The 22,899-nt window shown below is 41.4% G+C and overlaps 1 protein-coding gene across 6 annotated transcripts in view; it reads left to right on the forward strand.

The window, feature by feature from the left end:
* The first annotated feature begins 3,574 nt into the window (after positions 1 to 3,574).
* RPS6KA6 (ribosomal protein S6 kinase A6) overlaps positions 3,575 to 22,899 on the forward strand; it is a 43,382-nt gene continuing 24,057 nt past the window's right edge. For 2 of the 6 annotated variants that reach the window (XM_083797643.1, XM_083797642.1), the window contains exons 1-6: positions 3,596 to 3,939; positions 11,985 to 12,044; positions 15,537 to 15,653; positions 19,364 to 19,445; positions 20,109 to 20,189; positions 22,421 to 22,500. In XM_083797643.1, coding sequence (XP_083653769.1) covers positions 3,859 to 3,939; positions 11,985 to 12,044; positions 15,537 to 15,653; positions 19,364 to 19,445; positions 20,109 to 20,189; positions 22,421 to 22,500 — 501 coding nt within the window. In that variant the 5' untranslated portion in view covers positions 3,596 to 3,858. Of the gene's footprint in view, positions 3,940 to 4,443; positions 9,266 to 11,984; positions 12,045 to 14,910; positions 15,207 to 15,536; positions 15,654 to 19,363; positions 19,446 to 20,108; positions 20,190 to 22,420; positions 22,501 to 22,899 lie in introns of those variants that run through there. The other 4 variants (XM_083797641.1, XM_083797640.1, XM_083797644.1 and 1 more) reach the window with 4 other exon arrangements.

The raw sequence follows: 22,899 nt of genomic DNA on the forward strand, positions 1-22,899 counted from the left end.
AAGTGTTGTTGATTTGTATCGTACAAAAGATTAAAGGTGAAATAATTCAGAATTTGAATAAACTTGCCCTAAGAAATTAACTGTATCCTCCCCTAGACCACCTCCACAATCGATACTAGAGTTCACATCCTGCCTTGAACGGAATCTACAGAAACGAAATTTGCATTTGTTCCCTTTCAGGGGCTTTACCATTGCAGTAAATTCAAAATAAATCTTTAGTCTTGACTTGGGCAGTTTGCTCAAACTTTTCTTTTTATATAGTTTCCTTCCTGAGATCTTGCTGAACAAGATACTCTTCACGTATTCCTATATTCACACTGCTTTTTCTGCTTTGCTTTCCAGGGTGGAGCTGTGCAGTACTTGCCATGGTTAGCATGGTTCGGATTCCAGTATCATTAACTGGCGGGAGGAGGGGAAGAGAAGAAACTGGCCTGATCATAGTATTCTTACTTTCCCTTTGTTGGAAAACTCGCTGGATGAATGAACACAAAGGTTGTGGGATCCTTCTGAAATAATCCTGTTTAGGGACAAGGTTGACACAGATTGACAAAAAACTTAGGAGGGAGTGCAGCTCTGTAATATGCTTCTCTGAGAAGGCATATTCCTAGTACTGCTAGGAATCATCTGCAGAAAATTTGCAGGGATATTTTTATCTCATAAATAATCTGTTCTTCATATTTTCAAGTGTATGACTGATACTTTCAGAGAAACTGAATGAGCAAGCTACGCATGGATGCTGTGAGTTGGCCACAGTTGTGAGGTCTACAAAAAGGACAACTGAATGATTACAGTTCATGTTACTGACACTGAACAGAATGAATTTTGGCTGCAGATCCTGTTTATTATTATTATAATTCCTTTCCTACTAGAGTAGGTAAAAGAGTATTCTCAGCAACTTTGCCTTGTCATAGAATTAATTTTAAAATCAATAAATATTTAGAAACTGATTACTTTGAAATCTTCATCTAATAAATGTACCCGGCAGAGGAAAAAGAGGTTATAATGTCACGCTGATCATACAACAACATGCTGTGGAACATAATGAGTAGAACTTGCTGAACAAATTAAGGGTCTGGAATGCAGAAAGTATTCAGCTGAAAACTGTGCACCAAATGAGATCTGATATCCTCACCTGAAAATTGCACACCAAAGGAGATCTGATATCCATACAGTCATGGACACGGGCGAGATGAGATACTCTGAAAAACAGGTATAAAAAACATTTCTATATATATATTATTATTGAAATACTCGTTTGAAACCCAAGACACAAGACCTTGTGCCTAACTTAATGACTTGCTATTATATTTTCGATGTTTTCTTTCTCTATAAAAGCCCATTTCTTCTTGGATCTCGCCAAGTTTTGAATTTCAGTGACATATTGTTGTCTTTTTTAATGAATATCTTCTGTTTCTTTGGTTGTGAAACCTAGAGTAAAAGAAATTCTGAAACTACTTTTCTGAATTGGCCATTATTATATCTACATGTATCACAATTTCACTATTGTAATTTTTGACAAGAAACAAATAACAATGTCAACTTCTTCAATCATTGCTTTACTCTGAACTTCTCAAATATTATAGTGTTAGGACTTTGGGGATGCAGGGCCATTGTTTGTATCCTCTAAGGGTTTGAGACAATAAAGAAAAGCCTCAGTAGCATTAAAGAAAGTCAGATGCAGAGAAACATCTGCAACACAAGTTTTAAACACCAGTTCTTGCTGAGCACTCAAGCACTTTCAAAAAGTCACTTCTCAGTTGATTTCCTTTGTATTTAAATTAAGATCTGCTTCACTGCACTGCTCAAGTACATGAATATTTAATCTCAAAGAAAAAAAATAATAATAAAAAAGCTTTGCCCCTTTGGCTGCTTGTGGACGTACACCAGTAGCACTAAGGAGCAGAGGCACTGGGGTAGGTGGCAGTGTGTGAACCAAAGGCTCACGAAGCTGGGGCTTGTCACCTGCTCTCCCGTTGCGTGATTGCTCTAAGAGCTCCGGGTACACATCATCCTACCGCAACAAAAATAATGTTTACAAGTGACCTAGCCTAAATAGTTCTATATTTAGAATGTAAATTCTCTCTCAATATTAAGAGGTGGTAACTTTGGTCCTACATTTTCTCGTACACTTTTTATTTTCTGAAGGAGAACATTCCTAGTACACATTCCCCGTTTCAGTCCAAAGCATTTGTCTTCCACGGTTGAGTTACAGACCTTTAAAAATAGGTTTGCAGTGGAAATGCTGACATGCCAGCTGGCTGTTGCTGCAATGACACATTCACAATAGGCAACTCTTCAGCAGGCTCGGTGGCAGGGGACTGTAACGGTTAGCTTTGTGAAACAGGTTGCTCAAATTTAACCAGGGATGGCAGCAGCACGGCATCTTATACCTGTTTGTTCGACGACTGGCTTCTGAGTTAAAAAACCAGCAAGGGGAAAGCATTCTGGACTATGGAGCGTACCATTTTGCTCCCTCGGTCATGCTAATTTCATCAAAATTATTTGGCAATTTAGAACAGTTTGAGACTTCCTTTTCTAGCTTTATCTAAAGGGCAGGGCTCACCGAGAGATCGTGCGGCACTTAAATAAATACTCGGTGTCAATGAGGCAGTTTTCTGTCCTTAAAAATATGTATTTTTGGTAGTACCGTTTAATGTTTTCCAGCTCCTAGCATCAAACAGTGCTGGGAAAACATTATTTTTTCATCCCTGGCCTTTTATTTCCCCCCTCAGGTTTGGAAATACCGTGGTGTTTCTCTCGAAGCCCGTGCCTGGAAACAAAGGCGGCCGCCCACTCGCGGGCGTTTGTAACCAGGGAGAGGCGGCGCGGCTCCCCCGGGCCCGGCTCGTCCTGCTGCTCGGCTCCCCGCTTCGCAGCCGCCTCCCCTTCGTATCCTGCCACCTCCGAGTTGCAAAAAAAAAAAAAAAAAAAAGTAAAAAATAGACGCACGAAAAAACTTTTCTCCCTCAGTCTCCTCACCGGGTACGAGAGCCCGCAGCCCGGCAGCCCCGGGAGGCTCTGCCGGCGTTCGTGAGAGGAATTCACGGCACCCGGGGTCGTGCGGGCGGGCTGAGGGGACGGCGGCTCCCTCAGCCGGGGGCAGCCTCGCTGAGTTGAGGTGACGGCACCTTTGTGATTATTTATTTATTTATTAAACGCTCTCCGAGGCCTTCGCTCCTTCTCCCCCAGCCTCACACAGACCCTCAGGTGCTGTCCGCCCCCACCATGAGGGGACGGCGGCTCACTCAGCCGGTGGCACCCTCGCTGGGCTGAGGCGACGGCATCTTTGTGCTTATTTATTGACTGATTTATTTATTAAACGCCCTCCTGCCGCTCTCCGAGGCCTTCGCTCCTTCTCCCCCAACCTCACACAGACCCTCAGGTGCTGTCCGCCCCCACCGCGGCTGCCCAGGGAGCCCCGCAGAGGGGCGGCCGCCCCAACCCCGTCACGTCCCCTCAGCCCGCTCCCGCTCCCCGCGCGCGGCCGTCACCGGCCCGCCGCGCCCCCTCCCCTCCCCTCCCCGTGCAGGGATTCTCCGTCCCGCCCTGACGTCACCCCCGTGCGGCGCAGGCCCTGCCCCCGGCGGCCGCCATGTTGGGGGGTGTGCGCGGGGGAGCGCAGCGCGGAGCCGCCCCCGCCGGCCGGCAGCAGCCGCAGCCGTAGCCCGAGCCCGAGCCCCGCCGCGCTGCGTGGGCGGCGGCAGGGGGCCCGCCGCCTCCCGGCCCCCGCGGAATGCGCAGCGGCACCGGCACCGCCACCAGCAGCAGCACCCCCAGCAGCGGCAGCCCCAGCAGCGGCCGGCGGCGACGGCGGCGGCTCCCCCGGTAGGGAGGAGAGCGGCGGCGCGGAGCCGGGCCATGGTGCCGTTCGCTCCGCTGGAGGACGCGGAGGAGCCGGAGCCCCGCCGCAAAATGGAGCTGTACGTGAGCGGCGGCGAGGTCAGTGCGGGGCGGGGCGGCGACGAGGGGCTCCCCGCCACAAGGGCACCTGCCCGCCGGGCACGGAGCCGGCTTCCCCCGGGGGTGCCTCCCGGGGCGCCCCTTCCTCGCTCCCCGGTCCCCCCGGGCCGTGCAGGGCCGGGCCGGGCAGGGCAGGGCAGGGCAGGCGGCCGCGCCCCCCGCGCCGGGGCAGAGCCCGGCCCCGCGGCTTCCTCCGGCGCCCGCGGCCGACGCCACTTCCTCGCAGCCCGGCGGCGGGGGCGAAGCTCGGGAGGTGCCGGCAGGGCTCGCTGCCCGGCGGGGGCAGGCAGCACGCCCCCGGCGCAGGGGGGGGGTGGGCTGGGCTGCGGGGTCCCGTGGTGAAAATGCGGCCCCCGAGCTCGCGAGCCGCCTCGGCAAAGTTAACTTGAACTTGTGGAAAAGCCGCCTTCGTGCCGCGGGGCGCTCGGGCAGGCACCGGGAGCCGAGCCCTCGCTGCCCGCCGGGGGGGGGACCGGGGCGAGGGGAGAAGCCTCCGGGGCACCGCTCGGTGCTTTCCTCTGCCCCCAAGCCGGTGCCGAAGGGGAACGGGGCGGCTGGTCGTGCTCCAGCGCCCTGTTAGCTCCGCAGGACGCGGCGCTGGGGCAACGAAACTTTTCCACGTCTGAATCACAGACGCAGGACCGCGTAGCTGGTGTCGGTAGGTGTGACAAATGAGAGGTTGCACCTCGGTGCGTTTAGACGCGCGGAAGATGTTATCTAAATAAAGCTGCTCGAAACTGGTCGGACTCGCTTTCTGGGATGCGGTAGGGTTTTCTTATCGGGAGTGGAAAAGGCTGTGGCAGATCCATCTCCGTGTACAAAGTGCACAAAGTTGGCCTACCTACACGGCTGGGGATGAATGAAATGATCGCCAGCGAAGGATCTTGCTGAAGTTTGCTTCTCTGATAACGTCGATACACGCACGTAAAGGAAAAATACAGTAGTTCACGATAGGAATAAATCCGTGGGATTTCAAACTCTGTATTTATTTATTTTTATTCTCTGCTGCTGTGTCTACAGAGTGCCACATCCAAGCCCTATAATTACTGGACATGCATTTCTACACTGTGCCTGCTACACTTTAAGTATTTTAATGGTCTAATACTTAACGCAGTTCATGTACCTTAATAATAGAGAAATCCTAATTACGTTAGTGAAGCTGAAGGTAAGGATTAAAAAGTCAGCAGAAGTATTAAAGCTTATTTTTTACTATTATGGTTTGTAAAAATAGCATGCTGTACTTAAGGTATGAAGCTTACTGAATGTCTGAGAATGTTCTTGACACCACTGAGCTATTCTTCAAGAGTATTGCCATATGGTAGGGTTTAAAATACACGAAGTTAAAGTGTTGCAGTTGAAATGTAAAACTTTGTGGTTACTGCCCAGCTCACAGTATTTTTTGGCTGGACAAACACCCCTCCACCAAGGCTTATGCTACTTTCAGCGTATTGTGTTCATGCTGCTCCTGCGTGCGGTCTCTGCCATAAATACTGTATTGGCAGCAGGATTGGCAGGAGGACCTGCGATAGCTCCAGCACCGCAAAGCTCAGGCAGGTGGTTCTGCTGACTGTGGTGACGTCCGAGTTATCTTCAACGCCTCCGTGGGTGTTTGTGAAGAGCCGGGAGCTTGGCAATGCGTTCCTGTAGGAGCCTGGCTCCGCGGTCCTGCTCACCTAGCCAAGGCGGCATGGGGCAATGGATGGATGTCCAGAACAGCCCCGTTAGCAACAGTTGCTCCTCAAATTGTACTTTCCTCAAGCCCCTACAGGAAACGCTTACCTAACAGTGTCTGCATAAAACTGTTTCAGTTGCACTCTGATTAAAATGAGGCATCACATTTGTTACATCCTTGTTACATTTGGCTGGTAGCCTTTAAAACTTCATTTATACCAAAAACAGTTTCTTCAGGTTGCCTGTGATGTTCCCAAATTGCATTAGCAAATACTATTGTCGTAACACTTAATCTAAGTGGAGCTAGGAGAGATGTAGTATTTGTTGGAATTTTAGATTCAGTTGGTTTGGGGGATCTAACAAAGGTAGTTTAGTTTAGATTCTTCACTTAACATTTATAGAATGAATTATCGCTTATAATACTTAATATAACCCTATGTTTACAATCTGATAGGTCTAGGTGACCTTGCACTTGCAGGAACTATGGTCGACTAAGACGGTCCTGTGTTTTAAAGACTAAATTATTTGCACTTACTAGAGCTCTTGTCCATTAGTTGTACCACAGGAGGAAAAATTGGCGAAACAATTCTCTCTGAGGAATCTGCTTGTTGGCTAAATTTAGAATTACATTATTAGAAATAAGTGCGTTTCCAGTGAAGTAGCACTTGTGTCGACTTGATGAACTAAAACCAGTTGGCAAAGGAAGAATGCAATCTTGAAGGTAGGAAACAAACTTTCGTGCTTGAAGGCATAAAAACAACATGAACTTCTGGAGGAAGTTTAGGATTGAATTATTTTGTGCTTTTTCATGTTGGGCTGCTTTTGAAGTACTGAGGATTTGATTTTGAACCTTGCAACATGAAGTTTTTTGTCTGTTCTCATGTTCCTATGACAGTGTCACTTGTGAAACAGTTCTGTGGCTATGGGAATTCCTTAAGCATATGTAAAAGGGTTAGTGTCACACACCTTAAGCTTCAAATATCCAGTGAACTTCTTTCTTTTGAAATACAGGATTAATAGGTAGTTTCGTTGTCAAAAAGAGATACAATAGAGGTATTGATTATAAACAAATGTAGCAGATTAATAAAATGACTGCAATATACAAAGAAACAGAATACTTGTTAACACTTTATTGACCAAACTAACAAAATGCGGAATTACTCAGAAATGGGCAGAATACAGGACTTCTGGGGTTTTCTGCTCACCTAATAGAAGTGGTGTTGCATGCGTTTAAAGTAAACTCTGCACTTGACTTAGCAAGTGTATGCTGTTCACAATATTAATAGCGTGAATTGCAAAAATGCAACTTCATACACATTTATTTGTTAAATAAGTACTTCAGAAACCAGTTGCTTAATTGGCTGCAAGTGACACGGAGGACAAGGCTGGAACAGCAAAGTGACTGGAAATGAAAGTATTCAGCTAGAAAGCTGAGCTGCATTGAAAGTTGCAGCCTTCAAAAAGACATGCTCCTAGGTGGAGCGTTGCTGCTGTTGTGTGTAGTCTGTCCATATCAATTTAAGTAAGTATATCTTTGATTTAGGCCCATCCTTTCAAGCATGTTATGATCCTGGTCTGTCAAAGGCCACTGAATTTTGTCAGTGTTAGGAGTTGCATAACTCCTTTGTGAGTAATTACTGGCAGTGACGTGGATGACTCAGCTACCTAGTTCTGTGCATCTCTGAAAATTTCCACAATTAGGCAGTGTTATGCTAAGAAAAAAACAAGTAATAGTTGCACAAAACTTGAGAATTGAGTGCCATCTTCCATTGCAGCCATGTCCACTTTTTATAAAGACTTACAAGAACAAGATGCCTTAAAAAGGGGGTCGGGGGTGAGTCAGCACATTAATACTTTTAGATGGAAAACAATGGATGTCTTTATGCACTGGGAAGTGCTGCAATAGAATAAGTGTTTTGCTACATCACTTCTGAAGATAGCTGTGGAGTTCTGAGTCTCTGGAAGAGCCAGGGGTCTGCTGAGGCGGCTCGCCTCGCTTCCTGCAAGACTGCTTTGGAGAAACTGCCCAGTAACTCTAGAATAGAAGAAATGTGTGATTTCTTACCTCCTGATGTACAGAAGTTCAACGTGTATCTGGAGGTAGTTCTTTATTACATTAGGAGAAAGATGAAGTACGCTGTTTTCAATCTTATCTGCCACAAAATGACTCTGAGGCTGCTTTATGCGCTTTCGTTGCGGAGCTGCACGCCTCTCCCTGGTGGGCAGCAGTGCAGGGAGCTCCGGTCCTCGCAGATCCTGGTGTTCACGGCCACCTTTGTGGCTTGTCTGTAACCAATGGGAGACGTGTAACTCTCCATCTGATAATGGAAGGGATCAAAATGTTCTCTTAATCACTAATTACGTGCTACCGAAGGTCTGTTAGCTTGTTTGAATGTATATTTTCTTTGCCACAGGAAAACAAGTTCGTAACTTTCCCTAGAAATTGATTATGGCCTTAGGAAGTCTTCCTAAAGGTGGATGTCTCTATCTCCCTCTTCTATCTGATCCATTTAAAGTAGGTGTGAGGGAATTTCCCGGCCTGGTCTCCTGAGAGGAGCGGAGCCTAGCGGCAGGGCTGGTCCCGGGTGCCCTGGCCCTGTGCACCTCCTGGGGCCTGGAGCTGGCACCGAGACTTTTAGACATTGTTTTAAAATCAAATCTCTGCCTGTTGAGGTGTACACAGAAAACCAAAATTTCTTAGTCCAGTCTCAGGAAACACGATTCAGTAGGCCAATGTGTTGTTAATTAAATTAATGATGCAAACTCTGCAGATGTAATTCAAAATAAATGAGGAACAAATGTGGGCATCTTAACACTTCTTTTTCCCCAAAAAAGTTGTTTTTTCAAAGCCTTTGGAATGAGGGGCTTCTAATGTAAATTTATGCTCTTAATATTTGAAATAGGTTTTTGAAAAAATACTGTAAATAGGAAGCAAGCTGGTTTGTCTTGTGCTCGCTTGGGAGAACCGAGGGGTGTTGGTCTGGCTGTAGCTGCGGTATCAGCAAATTAGGGGGAACCTGGGAGCTGCAGAAACTGCTGTTGATCCATATGTAAAGCTGTACCTGTCTGAAGCCAGGCTAGGTTATACATGATGAATAACACATTCTTACTTCTGTTAATAATATTAATATAAAATTCCTGGTTCTGCTTTCTTCCTTATTTTAACTTTGGTATGAATGCTGAAATGAAGGTATTTAAAAACAGGGCAGAGTGAACCCACTTTACTTTCTCTACTGTTTTTCCGTGTAGCGAGGCACGTTTACTGACCATTTGTCTGCTTGGTTTTTTGGTCAAACCTATAGGCCATCAAACCATAATACATTTCCCGCGTAAACAGTTAAAACATCGTCAATATGGAAAGAAATACCTATATTTAGGTGGTTCTAATCTTTGGTCATTCTGGGATTCCTCTGTCCTGCTGTAATTATCTGAGGAAAAGCATGCGCAATAGTAGTTAAGCCTTTTACTAGCCCACGGAAGCTGTTTAGATATTCTCCCAAGGTAATATGGTATAGGCCCAGCTAGTCATGGGACCCATTGCAGCTATTTAAATTAGAAGGCAGATTGCACCGCGTTACCTCAGAGAGAGCTTGGCATTGCAGGAGTGGGTCTTTTAGCCTGCGCCTCTGGAAAAGTAAGTTTCTTACACGCCAGGTTGTCTGATCTCAACTTTGTTCTCATCTTTTTTTATGCATTGTTTTCTGTTAATTTTTATACTGATCAACGGTGTGGAGTAGTCACTTGAATTTTGAAAATTTGGAAAGCATTGACGCTGTCCGCCTCAATGTCTGAGTTTAGCTTGTGTCGTAATGAAAGTTAATATTGAAAATGTTCAGTTAATTATGAAAGTTTAGTTCAGGAGTACTGAACGGCAAAATGATTCCAGGATGAAAGTCTCCTTCAGAATAATAGTACTTGTTTCCTTTCACCTGTTACCTATAGACAGGTGTTTTCTAATTCTCAGTAATAAATTCACTTTCTGGATTTGTGGATATTCAGTAATGACTTATAAAGAACAGAACTATTTTAATTTCTATGTTTGTGTATAAATATTCATAATTAAATCACTAAAGGAGGTCCTAGGTGGCTGCAGAAACAGGAATTTGTACTTTTTCCCATAAAGCTGGTAATTGAGGGTTTTTTTGATAGTACAGGAGAGAGAGTGGAAACTTCTAGTTAGTGAAACTTGGCCAATATAAGTAACAGGGCAGAAGAGTAATGATTTGCTTTTTGTCATTGATTCTTTTTTAACTGAATAGTTAACATTTTTATATTTTTATTTTTTAAAACTACTAGCCTTTGGGTTGTGATCTGACAGGTGTGTTATTTTTTAAACAGACCTGGTGACCAGGGTTCGCAAACAAATAAGCCAGAAGTGTAACTGTCTGTGTCTGTCAGGCAATAAAAGTAGATTTATGTGCTTGAACATAAAATTCTTTGGACTAAAAACTGGCAGACATCCCAGTTTTTGTAATTGTAGAGAGACTGGACAGGAAAAAAAACAAGCAACAATGAGGGGGAAAAGTGTATGATAGGAAATTGTTAATTAAGATGACATTTGATTACCTGCCATAAATATCCCGTAACTTAGTATATTTGATTTGTCAGAAAGCTGAAAGTATGCTTGCATGGTGTGCTCAGAAACTGCAGAAATCGGATAGCATGCTGATTTTTTTTTTGTTCAAAAACTGATTCAAGCCATGATAGTGTTCCTTATCTGATTGTCTGGAGTTGAGCTGGTTTTGGTGTATCTGCAGTTCTTTTGGCTAGCGATGTTTGTTCCAGGGCTTGAATTTAAATAACTAAACTTTGAAAATGTTGACGGTATGTAAAGAAAGATAAAGCTAAATGTACAATAAATTAATTTCAAGTTTAAGTCCATGAGTGAAGAGTTGTATCTTATTTCTGAACACCTAGGGGGGAAACCCTTTTCCTTACTAGTTTTTGGACAGCTCAGGTGGGCTTCACGTTGGTTCACGCTTGAACGTAATCTTACAAAGTTGTGAAAAGTGATCAGGTGGCAGTGAATCACTTGAAATGAGGCTGGAGTTCGTATCTGGTCTGAACTTTGGCATCATGCCTTGATGTATTCAATTAATTCATACAATATTAAGTATAGTGGGCGTCCCTCCCCTCCCCACATATCTAACTTGAAAAAAGAATATGCGGAAAAAGAAATAGTTGTGCAGCAGAAGTAGTACATTGGCTTCTGTAGTGTGAGGTTTCTGAATCCAGGGTAATAGGCTAGTGAATTTTGGCCTTGAGGGATTAGGGTGGCAATGCATGCTGTGTATGCGTGACAAACAAGTGCTAAATATGCCAGCTCTTGTTTAGATGGATGGGTCTTCTGTTACGTGCTCATCCGTGCTGACTGTGGTTAAAATAAACAGAAACTGAGAGAAGAGTGAAAGTAACCGAAGCCTCATACTACTTCCTCTGGTTACTTTCGTCAGTGATGAGGATGTAGTCCAAAAATAAGCGCTAGCGTCTTGGTACAGGAGTTGGAGAGCTATGTTAGGAAAATCATTCATTTAGGACTTAGCTCTTAAATGCTGTACTTGAAATCAAGAGTCCTTCTAGAAGAAGCAGTGCAAGTGGTTGAGGGTTTGCTTAGATGACGCAACCACGATGGCATAAACCTGTCCCTGCAGCCCTACTAGTTTGTCAGGTTTTCCTTCCTTAAATAGGGGCATGGTCTGTAAGGCATTTCGAAAGTCTTTGTAATCCTGTGTTTTACCAATTCACGTACCGGTAATCGTACCGTATTTCGGCGTCTTAGGCATGTATTTTAGGTAAATAGGGAAGTACAAGGAAAAAAAGTCATTACCTAGTCTGAGAACTTGCTTGCTTTAACTTCTGTTTTCAGGGAAAATGTAGTTGTGAGCTTCCGTATCTTATTTAGTATATTCTTGTGTGGGATCTGTGCCACATGAAGGTAGTGATGCTGAGCAATTAACATACAAACAAATTAGCAATTATCACTAGCAAAATTCATAATTGCCTTCACCCATTTTATCAGGTATTTCCAGTTTATAATTAATGTTTTGCATGTTGGGACACAGCATGCCCTTTGTGATTCTTGTTTTTTTTAGCTGTTAAACAGCATTGAATCGTTTGTTATTTAAGGAGAGATTGAACTTCATCTATAAATCAAACTTTTCTCTTACTGTGACTATGGGGTTGATATCTTCTTTCTACTGTTGGATGAAGTGGGGTGTATTGTGGTACTCCTATGTAACTGTGTGCTACTTATTTAATCCAATGTAAATTGGTTGAATTATGAACTCTGCTTTTTCAAAATTATGTGGTCTTAATGTTCTGTCTAATGCATTTTCCATCTTTCCCCTCTTCAGCTAAATGGCCTTAAGATGGCAGATGAGCCTATGGAAGAAGGTGAACCATATTCCTACCATGTAAGTCTCTTTGATAAACGCTCAGTTCAGACACTTGTTAGCCTTACTTCCTTTTGAAGAAAAAAAAATGGGCATTGCCTGCTATTTAAGTTTCGAACCTGTCATTTTATTTGACCAGATCTGAAGAGGCTCTGTCTCAAAGATGTTTTTGAAAAATGGCATCTGGGTAGGGGCCTGAAGTGGCTTGTTTGGGAGAGTTTGCAGCATGAGGCAGTGCTTTAAGGAGAACAGGTTCTCTGTGCCGGAGAGAGCAGTTACAGATCTCTCTAGCTCAGTTCAACCTCAAACCTCTTATATTTTGTGCGCTTAATGTTTCTCTTTCCACGAAAGAAGAGGTGATAGTGTATTTCTTGTAATATAGTTGCTTACATTCATCTGGAAGATAGTTAATACCTGTCCAGTGCCTTGGTAACTTGCATTTTTAGGAGATGCTGAAGATCACTGTTCTGTTTGCTGGCTAAATCTTGGAATAAACTAAAGGCTAGTTTTATGTGGTGAAATGCCTGACTTTGGTAAAACTGGCCATCATTTTTCAGCGCACACTTCTATATTTTTCAGCAGGATCGTGGAAGAGGGTATCGAGTAGATCTTACACACTGCTTTGTATTGAAATAAAAACTTTTTAATTAAGTAATTTAGAGAATAAACTCTTGGGGATAGAAACATGTGATGCTTGTCTATTTCCTGGTGTGGAGTAAGTAAATAAACCTTCAGCCTGGTCTTCCTCTTGGAGGTAGCAAAGAAAGATGAGCAATGGGTTGTGCCTCGGTCTTTCACTGTACTCGAACCAGAAGGATGTTGCTGAGCTTGTTTGTTGGGTGCTTGGAGCAACATACCAGTCAAGCTGTAACTAAGTTAGATGGCAAAAAGCCATAACTGATTGTGGCGTTTCTTTCAGTGCTTTGCCTTCTGTTTAACCTGCTGGGAAGAGTTACCTCATTTGCAAGGTGGATTACTGAGAGCTGGTACCTGAACCCTGCAGTAGATTTGCTGCTCAAGAGCAGAACATAAAATCAGATAACCAAATTTGCAGTTCATGGAGGCCAAACTAGAAAGGAAAATGAAACTGGCTTATATATCCATGCAACTCTTTACCCGCTCATTCATTGCTGATGATGCAGAATCTTTTTATACTTCAGTCATACCAATTTCTAGAGCTTTAATGATAGTTAAGTAGCTGAAATTATATAGACATCTTTTGTAAAGGCAAAGCTACTTATAAAATTAACTCATTTAATGCATCTCAAGTTATTCTTTATTTGCATGGAAAACATTTTTCTCCTCAGTCACATTTAGAAATACTGTCTCCGCAGCAACCAAATGTGATGTCACAGGCTAATGACTCAAGGTGGGTGATAAATAGAAGAGCAGATGAACTCTTAAACATCTTTTCTCATGCAAAGGTTCATGGTGTTAAGCAACACAAATTAGGATGTTGAGGTAAAAATGCTTCTAAATAGAGCATTTACATACTTCATAGAAAGAATGAGCAGTTAAGATTCTTCTTCCCCGTGGCGTCTAAGGAGGGGAACTGCTGCTTTCTGTCATCAGATGACTTGAAATGCTAGTCTTCTTACCTGCCTTAAATTCCAAGCATGGGAAGCATGTGTTACAAAAAAAAAAAAGGGAAGAAGAAATGTGCACCTCTCATGTAAATATGTATATGCAGAGTCAGCAAGATGGATGGATGAAATGAAGTTGGGATGTATATACGCTGTATCATCAGTGTATGTCAGCTGATTTTGTGAAGAAAGAGGGGAAATAAGTAGCCTAGAGCATGAATTGAAGAATTGACTTTGTTATCCAGCAGTGACTTGTGTTAATACCTACCGTTGCATGGGAAGCAGGCAGAACAAACAGCCCTTTTCCAGAAAGAATATGAAATAGGAGATGTAGGGGAGACTTGCAGTAACAGCTGCACTACAGTCAGTGAATATACAGAGATGTTTGAGCTCCTTGCTTTGCTGGATGAACAAAAGGCAATTAATGCATAGACAGTTAATGCAGTGTGGTGGTTGCCTGTTATTTTTTCATTAGTGCAATAAGTACATCCACATCTGGATGATTGGATTTTTCTCCTGATCTTCTGTGTAACATGACCTAGAGAATTACATTTAGAAGTGCGTCTATCAAGTCTGATAAGGCTGACTGTAGACTTTCATGCTTGCTCTTAAGCTACAAGACTTTCTGTAGCCAACCTGACCATGACCTTAGTAAGATGTTTTCTGTTAAAACTAACCGTTTCATCAAGTGGTCTGTCTGATGTCTTTATCTGTCAGACTCCTTGTTGAAAGAGAGGAATGTGCTGTAGGTCTCTCCCCCAGCCCGGTCTGTCTTCACTAAGAAAAGTTTGAGGTGAAGAACTAAAGAGAGGATAGGAGAAGAGTTAATAATTTGGATACCCTAAAGACCTCAAAGTGCTGCAGATTGGGTGGGGTTTTCTGTTGTAATTGGGTTTTATTTGCTGAGCACAAGAAATCCATTGATGTTCTTGATAGGGCGAAGGGGTACTGTGCCTCTGCTATGTGCAGGCTCAGGTTGCTGTTGCAGGCCTTAGCACGTAGTTTATAGTTTCAGGAGTGCTTATTTTGACACCTCGGTTGTTTTGCCTCACAGAAACTTCTCTTACACCATAAGTTTTATAGGCATGCAGTACGTAATCTGATGTGTTTTCATCATGAATGTTTGTCTTTTCACAATTGTAGCTGTTGTGCCCTACTTTGCTAACCATAGAATCATTAAGGTTGGAAAAGACCTCCAAGATCATCTGGTCCAACTGTCCCCAACAAATGATTAGACCAACAGGAAAAAGGCAACAGAACACTAGATCTCTCCCTGCCTCAGAACTGCCCTCAGCTTTCTGAAGGAGGACTCCCCACGGGAGAGTCTTTCCCTGAGCCTTGCACCGCAGAGCTGCGTTTCTTCTGTTGGATGAAAGAATTCTCAGAGTGCTTAAGATGATTCATTTATTATTTATGCTCTTCAAACAACGCATGTTCCTTTAGCTACAGTCGTGGATGACCATATTTATTATTTGCTGCTGTGAAAAGCAGTAATTATCTAAAATGATGAAATTCAGTTTAGCTTTCATTAAGACTATTTCAGGAAAGGGAAAGATGAGAAGAGCAATCACTGGGAAAACTAAAGGCAACTAAACCAAAGGTAAAGCACAGAAGGATCACCTCAGACTTGGTTTAAAAATCTGTATGTTAATTCCTTTCATGTAAGAAAGTTTACATTTGTTCCAGTTGTAATATTTATGACTAAAGAAAATAAGCATTATTCAATTGGGTGAGAATTTGACTTCAGTTTAGAGTTTTAAAACATGCATTTGTTTCAGAAAGTATGGATGGGAAACTTTCCATTTGAATAGCTTTCTTTTAGGCCTTATTAAAACTTAATTTTTTTTAAAGGCATTTATATGCAAATCTAATAAGAGTTGATTAATTCCAGACTGTTCATTATTGTATTTTGTTTGCTTTGAAATAATAGGATGAAGGAAGTGTGAAAGAAATTCCCATTACCCATCATGTGAAAGAAGGATGCGAGAAAGCAGATCCAGCACAGTTTGAACTACTTAAGGTTCTTGGTCAGGGATCGTTTGGAAAGGTAAGACAGCACGTTTTGCTTTCATCTGATGGCCACTTTCAACCTGCTTTGTCTTATTGATGATAATGCTAGTAGGAATACACATTAATGTTTTACTTCTTTTGTAATACTAACAGGACATTTCAGAAATCATGTTAGGTATAAAGCTAAGAAATCAGAGTACAAGTAGATGTGCTTATGGATACTGCCCTGTTTTGGAGGAAGTTACCCTATTTTACTGTTTTTTTTTTTTGCTTTGTCAGCCTTTCTGGCTTTACATTTTTAGGAGGAATTGACAGTTACTGGAAAAGCAGCATCTTTCTCTAGACCTCTCCAGACATTCAGCCTGGGAAGGGTTAGCTCAAGAATGTTTTTGGGGCAAGAAGGATAGTGCCATAGCTGAGTCACTAGGAACATTTGAGAAGATATCGACAAATGCAACCTTTTTCCAGTCTTGCTCTGGTGCAAAGGGAACACTATTTATAGCAGGACTCCAAATTGTACCAGGCCCAGACAGGCAACAGCATCAGTCTCTAGGCAGAAGGGTGAGTCCGTAGCAGCTCTGCAGGTTTGCCATGGAAAGTTCCCGTTTGCTTTGAGCAGGGAGGCATGTTTGTGGTTCTTCTCAACTGGTATCTGCAGTTTTGTGGAAACAATGGCACCGACAGCAAAGGATTTTACCACTTGGGTTGTAGAATTAAGTGTGGTTTTTATGCAACAGCTCTGGCATGTTCTGTTTGTTCAATGCCATGGCTATTTGAAATATAATCGTGGTGTCTTCAGCTGCATTAAGACTCTTTTGTGCAGTGTCTTGTGAGGAATTGGAATTAATATCTCTGTTCAGTACTTTTGCGTCCTCTGCTGTTTAGGTTGATGCTTGGGGATGCCAGTGGTGTAATAAATACTGGTAGACATTTACAGAGGAGATGATGGTTTGTCTTTTACTGATGCTACTTGATCAAGTGTGAATGTTTGATTCTTCCACAGCCCCTGCCTCCCCTCTTTCCCAAATGGGAAAGCTTTATTGATGTAGATACAGAGTTATGATTGTGGTAATTTAGAACTTGAACTGAAGTAACAATAAAGTAAATAGCCTCGGAAATGTTTAGTTTTCTTTATTTTGCTGTGTTTGTCAGGTGATCTACAGTTACAGACACTAGGTGAAAAATTATTTAAATAGCTTGTAGAAGAACTGTGGCAATGTTGCGGTAATTTTTTGTAATGTGCCACTTGCAGTCACATTGCAGAAATGAAATTAAAAATGTTTCAGACACTAATTTGAAATACATTTACTAAAATAGTAATCCTAGTGTATATGTAGCCAACTTATTTTTTTAAATCAGTCTTAAACTAGATTTTTTGCAAGACTTGGACACTTTTTCTTCTTTGCAATCACCTATACATATTTTTCCAATTTCCTGATCTTTTGCTGATTTTTTTCTTTTCTGTCGTGTGGCAGGAACAAACCTCTGTATAGAGTTGCATGAGAGGGGAAAAACAGTTTAGACATTAGCTTAAGAAACTTTTATCTGGTGAAGTTGGCTGCCAACTCCCCGTGCGCTTCTTCTCTATAGAGGCTTCAGATGCTGCATGCATTTATTCCTCAAACTTGACGTCTCACCCTGTCTTGGGGTTCAGCGCATCTGGTATGGACATCTTAGCCCTGCCTCAGTTTGTTTCTCACTTTACAGTGCTCAGGCTTCTGGTAGCCGTAGGAGCACTGTTGCTCAGAATCCCACCGGCTTGGCAAGACGTCTGTTGCAGAGCTTGTAAAGCCTGGCAGTACTTGGTTCAAGAACCAGCTTTAAGAACCAGATGGTAACTGTTACATCTCTGGACAGGGCTGGTTTTATCTAATGTTTGCTGCTTGCTGCTCAAAAGACAAAACAAACAATGAAGATCAGTAGCTGTTGCCTTCATGATCCTTGTTTTCTCTCTCCAGTTCTGTACCTCCCAGGCCTTTTCCTTTGGGTTTAGCAAACACAAGGCTTGTTTCTTCTGGCCCAGTATAGTACTGCTGCATCTGTGCGGGGTTTAACACTACTGCACAGAAATAAAGGGTTAAACCTTATGAGGTTTATTGAGCTTCTCGGTTCAGCCTTTGCTAGTGGTCTAAGGCTTCAGCACCCAGTCTGTTGAAGCTGGTCCTTGCTGAGCTGAGGTGAGTTGCTTTGCGCAGCAGGTGTCTGTCTGAATTCATGCTTTACAGCTGAACAACCAACCACTGCATCTCTGCAAGATGTGAGGTTATGGAGAATTTGGCTGCAAATTTAAGTAGATGGTGCTAAAGGAGTTTTCACCACAGTGGCTATTTAGGTCCTTAGTAGCTTGTGTTTGTAACCGATACATGGATTCCTTACGTGATGAAAAGCTGCTAGTTATTCAGCATTAAAACATTAGTGCATGCTTATTAAGGCTTTATTTCCGTAATAGATTGTGAGTATATTAACCTAAAGATGTCTTCTCATTTGGTCATGTTTGAATTACTGCCCTCACTATTTGAGCAACAACATCACATAATAGGGGAGCAATGCAATAGGTCAGCTGTTGGTCACAGCTTTAACAATAAAAGCCTGTTAACCAGGAAACACGACAACTTTCTTCTGATCAGAGCTTAAAACAAAACCCACCCCTCTCCCAGCCCTGTCGTTGGCAGTGTATGAATTTCTGCTTCTAGAATGAAAAAGCTTACTAGTTCATTTTTTTAATTAATTCTAGATACTTAATCACGTCTAAAGAAGTATGTGTAAATAAATTTAGTATTAAGGAAAGTGTGAGTATAAGGAAGACCAGAGGCAATTTCAGGTAGCTCTTGAATGTAAAAACTGTATTTAAAACAAAACCCTCATAAAAAAAAAAAAGTTGTTCTTATAATAGCTGTTATTAGAAACAGAAGCACATACTAAACAATTCTATAAACTGAAAGCCCTAGCAGTTAGAATATTAATCAATAGAGATACATATATTCATGCTGCATCATTCTATTTAAGCATTTCTTAATGTCAAGTTGTGTACCATCTATCTCTAAAACTCCTCTGGAAAGAAAAGAGCAGAAAAACCTGTTGGAGTTGCTGTTCCAGAGGGAAGGTATACTTTCATCACAAACGGTGGTGTTTCCTTGCTTTCGTCTTGCCACCCTTACAGAATTCATTAGTATAGCTTGTTACATATTTGAGATTCAGGTCTTAAACCTCAAAAATCTCTTAGCATAAGAGGTGGCAGACCAGGCAGTCCTGCTATTGTCATTCTTCAAGAAAGTAAAGCAAAAACCACATGGTATAAGAGCACTGTATTTGATGAATACTTAAAAGTGTTGGCTATAGGAAAGAATGTATACTTTGACTATCTGGCTACTTAAGAGAAGGTGGTGGCGTATATACCTTTGATCTGATTAAGGGAATTCTGTCCTTTTTTTAAAAAAGATGTATATGCTTAGGAAAGAATACCTAAAGGTGTCTGAAACCAGTGTGAAGTTTCCAAATACTTTGTGATAGATGTTTAGTTGATTACCAAGCTTGCTTGTGCAAAATGTCAACTGTGAATATATGGCATCTTGTTGCTCTGTGGAGGTTTTGAGGAATGGGATGGGACTAGGGGCATGCTCTCTCTGTTAATGGAGCTAAAAGTAAAGATGTAAATTAATATAGTTGTTTTTTTTTTTTAACCAGGATGATTTTAATATTTAAAAATATTTTTGGCAGTAATTTTAAAGGTGGTGTTTTTCATACTAGGTCTTCCTCGTACGGAAAATAATTGGTCCTGATGCTGGGCAACTTTATGCAATGAAAGTATTGAAAAAAGCATCTTTAAAAGGTATGTGTACCTTTTTATTTAAACTTCAGAAAATAGGTTTTCAGTGCACCTCTCTTAAATGTGTTGTCTAAATATTTATTTTGAGAATAATTTTCATCTTAAAACTTTTTCAGTGAGTTCAAATCTGGCCAGATAGCTTTAAATATGTAGTAAAATTTACTTTTTCAGAGTTTAAAATTGCATTATTTATCTCTGTTTATTTTCCTTCTACCAGAGCAGATTAATTTAATAAGCAATTTTCATTTTGCCTTTTAAGTTAGAACTTCACTGTGGCTAAAACTCAAGTCAGTCATTCTTGTTATAGGTGTGACAGCAAGCTAACTTAGTTCTGGCTTTCCGAAGATGCCTTAATGAAGGCAATTGACTCTGCACAAATGGGGAGTGTTAGCCGAGGAGGGAAAAAGTGATCTTAACAGTCAGAATGTTTATATTCAGTACAAATAGTTAATTCTAGTTAAAGTTGAGGCAAGAAACAAAATATAGTTTTGATGTCTGAAAATGTTTTGTGGAAGACTTAAAAAAATATTGTTACCTTTTCTAATTTTTATGGCTAAAAAGGTAAAAGTACTGCTTTGGACACTAAAAATTTCCCATATTCTAATTTCTGTTCCATTTGTATTATAATAAATTTTGATACTAGTATTCTTTTTTTTTTTCCATCAGTTCGGGATAGAGTTCGTACAAAAATGGAGAGAGATATATTAGTAGAAGTAAATCATCCATTTATCGTCAAACTGCACTATGGTTGGTACTTTTTTTTTGGTACAGTTTTTCTTTGCTTGAAGACATTGCTATTCTTGTTCTTGATAGCGAAGTGGTGTGCTTTAAAACACAGCTTTCTTTTTAAGTATGATAAAATAAGATGGCATATAGGTAACTGGCAAGAAGGATAAGAAAACAAGACCTGCTCAATATTGCTGGTGTCCCAATATATGTTAGCTACATGAAAGCATGTGGTCTGGCTGGAAGAATTGTTCTGCCATGATGATGCTCAATGACCTTCAGAAAGAACCTTTAGTAAAAGAAATCTATCAGCATTTCTGAAGTAGCCTCTGCAGAACTGCCTGAGGAGTTTAAATGTGCATACCTTTTGCTTTTATAATTGTATTTTAGTCTTGGTGTTAGACTTCCTTGCTACTCCTTTTAGTACTGATTCTCTTCATATAGATCTAGTAGCTTGATGTGTCAGTTGTTACCTATGGAATTTTGCCTTTAGCGTGCAAGCGCACATGGTGTTTAATTGCAAGTCTGATATTTTTCATGCGTGTATACAATTTTATTCAGCTGAAATTCAGATGAGGGTTTCCTTCTGAAGATAGACTGTTAAGCTCTAACATGTTAAGCTGGTCACACAATTTTTAAATTAACATGTTTTTGGTGCTCTGAATAAATGGACATTTATCTATTTGATTATAAAAGCATCTGTGGTCAATATGTTAGTGCCTATATGGTGGTCTCTACAGCAAGAAATACTTTAGTGACCAAAAACTTTGGAGCATCTCATATTTAAGAGGTACACCTCAAAATAGTGTAAGAGCTCTATAGAGCTTCTGGTTGGGTTTTCAGAATCTAAATCTAGGCATTCTTTATTAATTACTTCAGTCCTAACACTAGCAGACCATCCCATCATTCTCACCATAGGACCCTCTGACAGATGATCTTAGCATTGGTATCTAGTGACCAGCTGGTTGTGAGATGGTCTGTAACTTTGGTAATAGCTTCCCGTGTTTAAAAATTAGAAATCGTCAGCTTAAAATACATTGAGTTTGCAGTGAGATAACAGATTCATTTCCAACTTTTTCTGAAAGCTTTTTTAATTAAAAAACAAACACAAAAAGCAAACCCCAAAACAGAAGGGAGAATACCCAAGTACCCAAATTGCATAATCTCCTGAGTTTAAATATGCTGTCAAAGATGATTTAATTAAGAAAATCTTTCCTCACATTTATTTTCCGCTTCAGTGCCCAAATTCAGTTCTAGCAGTTTTAAATATCAGGGTCGATGAAGGAACCCAAATGCAGATAAGTACATACGTTGTGGTTTAACCCAGCAGACAGCTGAACACCGCACAGTCAGTCATTCACTCCCCCCAACACCCTGTAGTGGGATGGAAGAGAAAATGGAAAAGAAATGTGCAGGGATTTGTGGGTTGAGATGAAGACAGCTTAATCGGAAAGGGGATGGAGGGTAGGGTGGAAGGAAAGAAAAACAATCAAGAGAAGAATAAACAAAGTAAGTGATGCACAACGCAATTGCTCACCACCAGCCAACCGATGCTCAATCAGTCCCCGAGCAACTGCAGCCCACCCTGGCCGACTCCCCCCAGTTTTGTTGTTCAGCATTACGACACAAGGTACGGAGCATCCCTTTGGCCAGTGTGGGTCAGCTGTCCTGGCTCTGTCCCCTCCCAGCTGCTTGTGCTGGCAGTCAGTATGAGAGGCTGAGAAGTCCTTGCTTCAGCATAAACGCTGCTCTGCAACAGTTAAAACATGGGTGTGTTATCAGCGTTATTCTCATCCTAAATCCAAAACACAGCACCGTGCCAGCTACTAGGAAGAAAATTAACTATCCCAGCTGAAACCAGGACAATACTTTTTTTTTTTTAGATTATGTACTTTTGAAATTAAAAGATTTCCTGGAAAATTCATAGAAGTTCTGCAGAGTCTTTTACTTTTCATTGAGTGAAAATGAAACACAGTCATTAACGTACTTGGAGTTTCCTTGTTTGGCAAAGGAGAAATAAAAGAACAGTATTTTAATGATCTTTTATGACTAAGATTGTCTTCTGTGAAGAAGCAAGCAAGTAATCATTCATTAAAATTAGTAACTCATGTAAATTTCGTATTGGCTGCTGAACTATGTCAGTTCCAAAACATAAATATTGCATTTCTCTAACTAATCTTCATGTTCTAAAAGCATTTAGATCCGTTTCGTAGATCATCTTTGTCATGCACAACTATTGATTTTTTTTATAGCCTTTCAGACTGAAGGGAAGCTATATTTAATATTGGATTTTCTCAGGGGAGGAGATGTATTCACGCGATTATCCAAAGAGGTAAGTACCTAAAATTTTATCTCAACTCAGTATTTGGCAGATTTTCTTTGACAGTATAGGGTTCTCTTTTATAACTATTTCCACTGTGATTCTTGTCACAGTCAAGTTTTTAAGAACTTAGTTGGGTTTTCCTTACATATTGTAGAATAATGAGCTGTAACCTTAAGTGTGTACTGGTTAGTAGCCTAAGCTTTTCTCTGTTATCTACAAAGGCCAGTCCTTTTGTCTAAAAATGTTTTGTTGCTTGGAAACCCAACTGAAGTAAATTAAAATTCATCAAAACTAAAGCAGATGTATAGTTTTTATGCTCACAGTTAGCTTAGGTGCTCTTGGAAACCCATATCTGTAAGAGGTTTCTGCTGCATTGCAAAATTGCATAATGCTGTAATATAAATCCTA

This window comes from Anser anser (genome assembly GCF_964211835.1).
Source record: "Anser anser genome assembly, chromosome: 13".
NCBI classification, from domain to species: Eukaryota; Metazoa; Chordata; class Aves; order Anseriformes; family Anatidae; genus Anser; species Anser anser.